General features: G+C 41.3%; 2 protein-coding genes across 2 annotated transcripts in view; both read left to right on the top strand.

The window, feature by feature from the left end:
* Nucleotides 1–75: 75 nt before the first annotated feature.
* LOC310962143 (midasin-like) lies at nucleotides 76–2,802 on the top strand (the record flags this gene model as incomplete). Its single annotated transcript, XM_083934526.1, has 5 exons — nucleotides 76–286; nucleotides 548–774; nucleotides 1,744–1,968; nucleotides 2,472–2,583; nucleotides 2,773–2,802. The coding sequence occupies exons 1-5, from the start codon at nucleotides 191–193 to the stop codon at nucleotides 2,800–2,802; spliced, it is 690 nt and encodes a 229-aa protein (XP_083790652.1). The 5' UTR covers nucleotides 76–190.
* The window catches only part of mdn1 (midasin AAA ATPase 1), a 125,875-nt gene continuing 116,983 nt past the window's right edge, over nucleotides 2,784–11,675 (top strand). Inside the window, exons 1-5 of the mRNA XM_083934452.1 lie at nucleotides 2,784–2,963; nucleotides 3,054–3,263; nucleotides 3,813–3,944; nucleotides 5,142–5,245; nucleotides 9,070–9,184. Of these exons, the coding sequence (XP_083790578.1) occupies nucleotides 2,838–2,963; nucleotides 3,054–3,263; nucleotides 3,813–3,944; nucleotides 5,142–5,245; nucleotides 9,070–9,184 (687 nt within the window). The 5' untranslated portion in view covers nucleotides 2,784–2,837. The remainder of the gene's footprint in view (nucleotides 2,964–3,053; nucleotides 3,264–3,812; nucleotides 3,945–5,141; nucleotides 5,246–9,069; nucleotides 9,185–11,675) is intronic.

Genomic DNA, 11,675 nt, shown 5'->3' with positions numbered 1-11,675 from the left:
ACTCACATGTGGACAGGATTTTAACACCAGTGACGGAAACGTGCATGTGTGATGCGATATAAACCCAGACAACCAAGCGCGTGATGAATCGAACAGTTTGGTTCAATAACAATCAATCAGGATACCAGTTTATGAACCGCGCGAGCTTGTTTTCGCCCTAATCGCCCCTCTAGAGGCGACATATGATACGATGGAAAATTTAGAATTGAGCCTGTCATCACTGGGCACCATATCCAGACACATTGACAAAAGTCACAACGAACTGAGCCAGTATCTGTCAAAACAGGTAAGATGTGTTCATTCCTGGTTTGTATAGTCTAAAATTAAGTGTTTTATTATCACACTGTGATTTAAAACGTGTCCTGTGTGCAGCATGCTTAACCTTCCCTTCAAATCAGTAGTCACTGTACTTATTACATAATCTGAGTGTATTATGTGTAATCAAAACTATTCTGATGCCTTGTTAATCCCTAGAATGTAAATATTTTGAAGAAATATATTTATGTGTGGCTTTTATGTCAACCTGTCCCATATGATCTCTCCTCAGATATGGAGCCAGCAGGACAGGCAGTGTATTCTGGAGTGTGTTGCTCAGCTGCTGCTGGAGAAGGATTATACTTTGCTGATTGCTCGACACCTGCGACCGCTGGTCTTGGACCTGTTGGAGCGCATCGCAGAGAGGGTCAAAACTGGTGCCAGGATTAACCATGACCTCCACGAGCGCCTGTGTGTGGCCCTCAGCAAACTCCTCGGGATCAATCCTGATGCACAGGCGTAAGTGGACTCTGTTGTCTTCACAGTGAGCATGAGAATGTCCCCTCTCTTCACCCTAGCCCCTAAAGATGCTTGAGGTTCTGCATCTTGACACGTAGCTGGATTTACCCAGTTGGGTGCCCTCGATCAAAAAGGAGAAGGGGAACTGAAGTCTCTCTATGCTCTCGTCAAAGCCCCCAGATTCCATTGAGAACAACAGTAATTTTTACCTTGCAGAACATGTCAGTTGCTGGTCTACTGCTTCCTCCATTACTTAGTCTGTCTGTTTTATTGTTTTGGTTATAACTTTGGGATTTTAAATTGTTAGGAACTAACAAAACAAAAATGACTGTTCAGCAGGTAAAATTACCGATTTTGTCAATTGAGTCTTGTGGCTGCATTGAGAGCTTCTGTTCCCCCTGCGTAAACTCAAACAGGGCTGTCTGACATCAAGGTAAAACAGAGAAAATATTCTTAATATGGCGTACACTTAAAGTGATACAGAATTTGTTTAGGTGGATAAAATACGATTAATTGCTGCCCCGTCCACTGCAGTACATGCTTAGCTTCCATGCTTGTCCTTTTTCCAGAGATTAGAAGATAATAAACAATTTAATGACACTATGCTATTTTAGCCCAGTTGGAGACCCAGCCTTGACTGCAACCCCCATACTTTGATCAAATTTGGGTGAAAATGGACACATCAGTTAGTTACCTCATGTAAAGAAGAAAATCAGGGTTCAGAGGTACTCAAGTTATTTAGCGTTGCACTTTGCTAAATTGGGAGAATTGCAAGAGACTGTTAAAAAAAGAATGGTCTAAAGTGATTTAAAAAAAAAAGGCTAAAATATCCCAATTTCTAGTTCTTAGTATTGGTAAAGCTGGAAAAAAGTGGGATCCTCTGGCCCTCAAACATACTGCTGCAAGAACGTAAGCTAGCATATCTGCAGGCTACATCCACTCTGATAATTCCCTACCTCTCTCTGTAAGGTTTGCTGCAAGGTACTTCAACGATGCCCCCCCAGTGTTCCAGAGGCTCTTCTTCACCAGTGAAGAGTCATCAGCTGTCCAGTATGGCCCCAGGAGGATGAAATTGCGTGACCTTATGGGTGCCACCCTACGTTTCCTCCAGAGTGATTGTGCCAAGTTTCGAATGCTCTGGGACTGGAGTCCCTGCGTATCACAGCTGCTCACCAGCGATGTAATGGTTCGAGGGTATGCACCTGTTTCCTCTTTAGACCTATAGAGGCTTAATTGGCCAAATAGGATATCAAATCCATAACCACAGCAGGTTTCATTGGTGGACATCCAAAAAGAGAATTCTTGAAATTTTGAGTCAGCCTGCAAAAACCAAGTCTTACATTTAGAAATCCAACCAGCTGTTTACAACCACAGTTCTTGTGTCCAGGGTGAATGTGAAGACTGACATGAATGATGTGGACCATTTTAGAGATGTTTGTTTGGGACTATGGTTGCTTCACTGATAATTTTTCAGATTTTCTGGCTATACTAAAGGTGATATTATTCAGCAGTAAATCAATATCCATACTGTAAAACATCCCTGCAGAAACTATGGATGACATCAAAATGTTAATGGTTGTTACAATGTTAATACTGCTGTATGCCTTTCTACAGCTTGTATACATTGTGTATACACAGGATTGTAGCCTTGTTTATTGAAAATTAAAGCTGCTGTATTTCCTTATTGTCTCAAACAGGTACACTGCCCATTGTTTGGCGATGGTCTCTCATATGACTGATAATCAGAAAACCATCTTTTTGAGAAAGGTGCTCTCGAGTGATGAGATCCTGCACATGAAAATAAGGCATGTACCTTTTGTTTTCCTTCCTTTATCTATTGTCGTCTGTGTTATGGATTTGTTTTTACTTGAGTAAAAGTACTAATAAAAAACTAAAATACTCAATTAGTAGTAAAAGTACTGCACTTAAAAATGGTATTGAATAAAAGAGGATAAGTATCAGGTCAGTCATAAGGTTTCCTTTGTTCTTTCTTTAGAGCTTTGGAAGAAACTCAGCAGCTGGAGGTAGAAAAAGCCCTGGTGTTAGCCAATCAGGGCTCTGTGATGTGGCACCAGGAGAAAGCTAATAAGTTTACCAGGGGCCAGGTGGTATCAGAGGACCTGTCTCAGAATGTTGTGGCAGTCTGTGGTGTTGTCCTACCCAGGCTAGTTCCTAGACAGACTGAACAGGTATGTAACCTGGTTTGTTACAATTGTCTGCACAGCACAAAATAGTCGGCTGTTGATCGTTTTGGTTCTAATGTTGATCTTGATTTGCAGAGGAACCAGAGAGATCTGGTGCTGGTGGACTCAACCTGCCGTAATCTGAGAAGACTGGCATTGGCAGTGGCTTCCCAGACACCTTTGTTGCTTGAGGGACCGATTGGATGTGGTAAAACAGCCCTGGTTGAGTACATGGCTGCTGTCACAGGACATACAAAAGCGACAGAGATCCTCAAGGTCCAGCTTGGGGATCAAACTGACAGCAAGGTGAGTGTGTATGGAATCAATCTAAACTCAAAGGGGCCCCCACCACTTTTACTCCTAACATTGAGTGTACTCGATTGCAGCTGAGTGCTGACTTTTTACCTCAGTTTTGTCCTTGTTTAACTGAAGAAAGTGGCACATCCAACCATTGATTTGCTCGAATTGTTATTTTTTGGTTTACCATAATCTGAATCAGTGGAAGCATGTAGATGCTACATAGCCTTAACATTTTTAACAGAAAGCATTACAAACTGCATTACAAACTGTAAATGTGAGGTTTGAAAGAAGTGGGCATTTAGGAGGTAGGGAGGGTCTATTAAAGACCCTATGGACTTGTAGGGTCCAGTGTTTTTGAATCTTGGCGCATACAAGGAACTAAAGTCTGGGTTTCTCGGATATCTTGCTGCTTTGATTTTGACCATTCTTTTTTTAAATTATGTCCCTTGTTGTCTGTCTAGGACTTTGTTGAAGTTCAAATACTAAATCACCCTTTAACATTCAGTGGCGGGTAGATGGAAGGCTGAAAATGTATGCGTTTTGATTGCATCACAGATGCTGCTTGGGATGTACCGTTGTACTGATATACCAGGGAAGTTTGTGTGGCAGCCAGGAACACTGACACAGGCTGTGTCCAAAGGCCAGTGGATCCTCTTGGAAGACATAGACCACGCACCTCTGGATGTGGTGAGTGAAAACCATACATATTTTTGTCTTAAAGTGTTATTCCATGTAATTTTTTTTTCAAAAATTCTGAAAATTAATAAAAAATGAAAAACTAGAGTAGCAGTGTTGTAAAAGTGATGAGTCCCATCAGAATAACCATTATAAACATATACTCAGGTATCACCTTCCAAATTACACACCAAGTTAATTGTCCTCCTGACAATTGACGTGCCAATCACCTGTGGTAGCTTTGATTTGACTTCAGAATAAAATCATCTGTTCCTTGAGGATTCCACTCCTAGTAGTGCATGGTAACACAAAGAATTCACCATGGTTGGAAAGATGCTTTCAAAAGAGCTCCGGGATAAAGTTTTGGATAGGCACAAGTTAGGAGAAGGAAATATTCCCCAATCTAGGTGAATAAAGCTGGTAGAGACATATCCAATCAGACTGATGGCTGTAATTAAAGCAAGAGGTGCCTCCACAAAGTATTACATCTGAGGACATATCACTTTTCCAACCCTGCTATTTTAATTTTTCAAATTTTATTAATTTTCAGAGTTTTTGTAAAAAAAAATTCACTTCAATGTTGTAAGGCATAGTGTGTAAATCACGCTGGCAAAATATTTTTTTTATGTGACTATTTCAAAAGGGTATCAGAACATTCCATAGGCACTTGCATACATCAAATAGGGCATCAAGACAGTTTTTTTCGTGTAACATCTATTAACAGAGTAATTTGGTAGAGTCACTAACAGTCGGACATGGCTAACAGTGATTAGCTTGGGTCAGTATGATGAAGGCATTCAAACGTCTTTTTTAACCACTAATACTGTTCAAAATAACACCAAACCTCTGCGGTAGCATAAGAGTCCCTACTCAGAAAACAAATCCGGGGCCAGTTGGTAAGTCTTTAAAACACTCTTTTAATAAACTCTGGGTTCTCTAACTACGTTGTTGGTGCTTCCTCTTATGTTTAGGGATACTTACTCCGTTAATAGTTTATACACGAAAAAACTCTCAATGGCTTATTTGATGTACGTGAGTGTTGGAAAAAGGCCATGGGATGATTTTACACTGGAATTTAACTTTAATACTCAATATACCTCAACCTGGGCTTACACCAATACATTCTCTGAATAGATTCTGAGACCAGTTTGTTGTGAATATATCAGTACAACAGCGCACAACTGGATGGGAGTGTTCTTTTTGTTTTAGATATCTGTGCTCCTGCCTTTGATGGAGAATAAAAAGCTGATGATTCCAGGACGGGAGGATTGCATCGATGTCGCTCCTGGATTTCAGTTCTTTGCAACAAGAAGGTAAGAGTCAACACATTCTAAATATACGTATGGAATAGTCGCTTGTAGGGATAGGATTTTTGATGGAACGCTATTTAGATTCGTCTCCCAGTCCAACCATGTCAATATCTTATGGAAACAAAGTCAGGGTTCCCACGCGTCCTGGTTTTTCCCATGCTATTTGTTTTTCCAGACTAGTTTTCCATTCATGGAAACAGCTGGAAATTGATAAAAATGGCCCTAATACCATGGAAATAATCAATGTTGTCCTGAAATATTTTAATGGTACTTGTTGGTAGGATAAGCTGTGCGGTGTGACACTTCAAAGTGGGTTTACCAGACGCAAAGAGGAACGCTCTCTTTTCATTTTGACTTCCATGTCGGTCAGTTTGCTAAGTGGAACAGCCATATATCATGAGTCATATTTCCAAAAACAATGCAGGTAAAGAATAGGTAGCTGTACCTACCAATTTTGGGACATCCATTAAGCAATTGAAGAGCTGGCATTCACCAAACTGAAACAATTTACAGACAATTTGTGCAGTTTAAAAAGTTTGGTGAATCCAACTTGCAATATTGTACAAGAGGTAAAGCATAAGAATATAAAAATCCTTCTGGCCCAATGAGTCCTATAGACCTTTTAAAGTTGTAATATAAACATTTAAGATTCAAGATTCAAGAAGCTTTATTTATCCCGAGGGAAATTATTTTGCAACAGTTCAATACAAAGGTGGGAAAGGGTCAGAGTAACAATAAGCATAAACATAAATCAAATCAAAATAAAGCTAACATAAAATAAATCAAGCAATTAACTAAGTGTGACAGAGTGCAACAGACATCGTGGTTAGGCGTAGGTATATACAATATACAACAATACGCACTGTTCAGTTTAGCAGCAGATTAAAATGAAATAAGTACAAACTAAATCAGTGAGAAGGAGCGATAAGTTATAAGTGTTAAAAATGTAGCAGCATTTCCTACAGAACTAAGTGACAGTATGGCACAGTGGAGTGTAGCAGCATTTTGTACTGAAGTAAGTTACAGTAAACCACAGTGAAATGTAGCAGCATGTCCTAAAGCACAGTAAGTCTAGCAGCAAATAGTTACAGTACCATTAAATAAATAAATAAATAAAGTGATGTAGTGGTGATATAAAGAGACAGTGTAAGGTGTAGCAGCAGTAAGTTACAGTACCACAAAATAAGTGATGTAGTGGTGGTATAAAGTGACAGTGTAGTATAGCAGCATTACTTACTGAAGTAAGTGACAGTACAACTGAATAAAGTGGTGCAGTGATGGTATAAAGTGACATTTTCAGGATACAGTGTCTCCACTGTTCCTTACCTGACCGGGGGGAGATGAATTATAAAGTTTGATGTTCAGTATTACACCGGGGGAGAATGAGTCTATGACTGAAGGTGCTTCTGCTGGAAGTCAGCAGATGGTGGAGAGGGTGAGAGTTGTTGTCCAGGATGCTGTGCAGTTTAGACAGCATCCTCCTCTCAGACACCGCCACCAAAGAGTCCAGTTTGACCCCCAGGACGGAGCCAGCCTTCCTGACGATCTTCCCGATCCTCTTGGCGTCTGCTGCCCTCAGTCTGCTGCCCCAGCACACAACAGCAAAGAAGATGGCACTGGCTACCACCGACTGATAGAACATCCTCAGCATGGTGTTACAAACATTGAATGACCGGAGCCTCCTCAGGAAATAGAGACGACTCTGGCCCTTCTTGTAAACAGCCTCAGTGTTCTTGGACCAGTCCAGTTTGTTGTCCAGGTATACTCCAAGGTATTTGTAATCCTGGACAACATCCACAGTCACGCCGTTGATGGAGATGGGTGTGGGGGCAGATTTACTCCTGCTGAAATCTACCACTAGCTCCTTAGTCTTGGTGGCGTTTAGAATCAGGTGATTAGCTGCACACCAGTCGACGAAGGAGTCCACAACGCCCCTGTACTCCTCCTCCTTCCCCTCACTGACACAGCCAACAATTGCAGAATCGTCAGCAAACTTCTGCAGGTGACAGGACTCAGAGAGGAACTGAAAGTCTGAGGTGTACAGGGTGAACAGAAATGGGGAAAGAACAGTACCCTGTGGAGCTCCAGTGCTGCTGACCACAGTGTCAGACACTCCGTCCTGCAGTCTGACATACTGTGGTCGACCCGTCAAGTAATCCGGAATCCAGGAAACCAGGGGAGGGTCCACCTGCATCGCCATCAGCTTACGTCCCAGCAGAGCAGGCCGGATGGTATTGAACGCACTGGAGAAGTCCATGAACAAGATTCTCACTGTGGTTCCCCGTCTGTCCAGGTGGGCGAAGGCACGGTTGAGCAGGAAGATGATAGCATCATCCACACCTAGTCTCGGCTGGTAGGCAAACTGTAGAGGGTCCAGTGATGAGCTGACCAGGGGCCGAAGAAGTGAAAGGACCAGCCTCTCCAGGGACTTCATCAGGTGCGATGTCAGCGCCACCGGTCTGTAGTCTTCGGAGGTGCTGGGACGCACCTTCTTTGGTACTGGTACCAGGCAGGATGTCTTCCACAGCACAGGGACCTTCTCAAGACTCAGGCTGAGGTTGTAGATGTACTGCAGGACTCCACACAGCTAGATCGCATATGTTTTGAGGACCCTTGGGCTGACACCGTCAGGACCTGCTGCCTTGCCTGGGCGGAGTCTGCACGGCTCCTTCCTCACCTGCTCTGCAGTGAAGGTCTGTCTGCTGTGTGTGTTGGTGGGGGTGGAGAGAGGTGATGGCGGGGGGGAGGGGACAGGTAGGGCAAAGTCAGGAAGGAATTGAGGGGGAGGTGTCAGCAGGGTTGGAGGTTTGAAGGTGGATGGTTGTGGAGGAGCCGTGGGGGGGTGATCCAGAGCCCTTTCGTCAAATCTGTTGAAGAACAGATTCAGCTCATTGGCACGTTCAGTACCATTCTAAATGTGTTTAAGTTTGATTCCTGTTGCAGTGAAAGGGTCTATGTTTGGGGACAACAACAAAATCATTACAAACTCTTTGTTTTCATCGTCTTTCTTGAAGGACATACATTTTAATAATGGTCGGATCTTCAAGTGCTCATAAATCTGTCTGAATGTCAACCAGATTATTCAAACCGCAACTTTTCTGTAAGTCTTACTTGGAGAAAGAAGTGCCGGAGCGCTGTTCCAGTGTATCAACGATTACTTGACGATCGGAGCTCATTCAGTTTAATACGTCACCTCTGGAGTCTGGTAAATCCCTCTGGGGTCTTTTTTTGTAGTGGAGACACGCAGAGTGAGCGGCCACATTTAACCTAAATGGAAACATGCCTTATGTGTGTTGACTTTTTTTGCTCTTTTGTAAACTTTATTGAAACACATTCACCTCTCTACTTCCAGTCCGTCCCCTATATGGTCCCCTCTTAAATCCATACACACACATGTTCCTATTACACTTCTGTCCTTACTACAAGCCTGACTAAGAAGTTGAGGTTCCCGATTTTGAATTACAAGTAAACGCAGCATAACCATTGGTGATGATCTCAGTAGTCCAATTGCTGTCAGCAGAGTCACTAACATGGAGGCTTAGTTACATCTAGAGATGGAATGTCTCCACAGACACAGATATTGGAATAATCAGCAAAGAGGCAACAGGTGCTTTCATTAGTGGGTCACATGATCAGTCACCATTGTTTTAACTCACTCTGTGATAGATAGGAAGTTAACAGACAAACAGATTCAAACTTAATGGAAAGTAGTTGTGTGATCAATGGCAAACAAGAACTTAACCCAGCCAACTTTGACACCTTCTCATACCTGGCCACTCACTGCATACAGTGGGCCTGATATGACATTAGTGACTTGTGTATTGCAGGATGTACTACAGTGGTGGCAGCTGGCATAAACCACAGAACTCTCATGCAGCTCTGCTGGACAAGTACTGGACCAAGCTGCAAATGGGCTACATGACCAGAGAAGAGCTGCAGAAGGTGAGTTGTTGGCTTTCGACAGCCAACACAGCTATAGTGCCCCACACCCTACACTACCCACTGTCCCCGACTAAGGTTTTACATAGTGATTGGCCAAGTCTTGCATGTGTTGACTGGTTGTGAAATTTATTTTCCTTCTCTTTCGCGACATTTGGCTTGCATTTTTTCCCACACAGACGAAAGAGCCATGAATAAATGCTTATATTTTTGCCACCTCTGTTTAAGCTTTATGTAGAAAAAAAGCAAACATATTCAGTATCACTATAAGAATATTACTTGGGAGAAATAAATAAAGAGATATTGAAGTGTACTCAGTTCTACTTTTCTGCTTTCTTAAGCATGCAGCTAAAATAGAACAACTTGTAAAAAAAAAAAGTATTGTTTTATTGAACTGAACACAAAAGGAAAGATGAAGAAAAGAATGTGGTTACATTTTTGAGTGCAGTTTAATACTGACTCTCTTTTAACTTACTCCAAAATCCTGTCTTTCGTGATGCATCATAGTCTTTTGATATCAAGTTGATATCGTGGTGACGATAAAACAGCTGTCCATCTGATTGATTTTATGATTAACAAACTAAGCAATGGTGGATTCAGTGTTTTAGATTCTCCTACTTTTATCTCCACTTTTAAAGGTTAAAACTTTAACTAATCCAACCTCATTATGGAATTTTATTTCAACATATATATTTGAAGCTTTAGGAGGATTTAATTTTTTTATCAAGATGTAATAATAAGATAGAAAAGCTCCCCATAAAAGTTTCTGATTCCCATAAAGTTGCTTTTAAGCTGGTTCCTTGTGTACAGTGACGTGCAGTCAGGGGAGGCTGGTGAGGCTGTGCCTCCCCTGTCATCATGAGAGGAAAAAGAAACGAAATAATAAAATAACACAAGTATTATATTTGTCCTCTGGAATATGATTTTGGTGTGGTTCTTAATGTAGTTTGACCATTTTTAAAGTAAAAATGGCAGAAAATTCTGTATTTCCGGCTTAAATAAACGTAAATAAAAGTCTCTTCGGGTACGAGAGGTGAGGCATGGACAGCCGAACTGGATTGAACGCGTGCAAATGGCGCGTGCTGGTTGAGGACACTTTTATGAAATAAAAGTATACGCCTTCTTTTCCATGGTGTTCAGTAATGTATTTTACGTATGTGTGTACTATTTACATCTTATTGATAAGACATAAATCCACAGGGAAATTGCTTGCCTTGATGCAGGCAGTACCTCTGCCTCAAGGAGGGCGGCGATAGTGAGCAGCCCGATAGCTTGCATCCAGCCAGGTCACGGTGAACTCTAGCCTGTGTGCAAAACGTAAACACAAGAAGTGGGCTGTGCGACGCTGTAGAGCTTAGCGACAAGCTGTCATTTCTCGCCCTGAAAATGGAGGATTTGATTTCTAAACTAAGACATTTTTCAAAGCTGGACTTTCAGTCAAAGCAAGAAGTAATTTACAAGTAAAGGTAAGATAAACGGCAATATACAGTGGCACTGGTGTTTTAAAATGGTTTTCAGCATCCTGTTCGCTCCTATTCTCTCATCCTATCCTATCGGCATCCTACTGTATGTTTGTAAATCTGACTTGTGAGTCAGTGCCTCCCCAACCCCAACCCTCACTGCACGTCACTGCTTGTGTATAAACATATTTTTCCGCTCACAAATGTTACATGCAGTTCCTTCAGGTGTTAAAATTCTAATTTCATCTGCAATCAGATATACTAACCAGCAAACCTCTCTACCAGAGCTTTATGTGGAAACTCAGATAATTTTTGCGTATAAAACTAATAAAAGGTGTATAAGGCAATTAATACAAAGTCGCACAATTAGTAAACCTGCTTCTATATTATTTTGAGTAATCTCTATTTTGATATAGGATGGGAAAAAACTTGGTTATTACCCAAGAAACCATTTCTTAAATATGGTGCAAGAGGTGTCTCTGAAATGATTGCACAGATGGTATCCTGTTAATTCTGTTATCTTAAGATTTATGTTAAATATTGATCCTCTCTGCTCCTTTTGTCACATCACAGATGAAACAACATTTTTTTAGGGAATGCGTTTAGTCAAACACTGTGTCATGATCTATTTTTAAACAGAAGGTTAGGTATACCACTCAAACTCAAATTTGATTTTTTTTTTTGTATTCTTGAAAATATATGTCCTGTTAAAAAGTTGTATGTTTTTAATCTTTTCTTATAATTAGTGAAATTCTATATACATACCACAAAATTTGCAAACCAGAAACCTAATTTTATTGTTTTCATTTCTTACTTTAACTCCCACGTGGACACACTAAAGCACTGCAACAACTGCTAAGCTGTGCAAACCAAAGACATTTGTGAAAAAAACTATGCCCTTTTCATTGGTTGTTGAGTTAAATCTTACCCAGATACAATAGTGCTATTTTCTGATTGGCCATTGTGTAGCCCCTGTCTTTTTTTTGTTGATTGGCTGGTGAGTGGCAGCTCGGCTGATCTCCAGAGGAGACGCG

The sequence above is a fragment of the Echiichthys vipera genome (assembly GCF_963691815.1).
Source record: "Echiichthys vipera genome assembly, chromosome: 19".
NCBI classification, from domain to species: Eukaryota; Metazoa; Chordata; class Actinopteri; order Perciformes; family Trachinidae; genus Echiichthys; species Echiichthys vipera.
The sequence above is the reverse complement of the archived record's forward strand: the minus strand, read 5'-3'. Positions and strand labels throughout refer to the sequence as shown.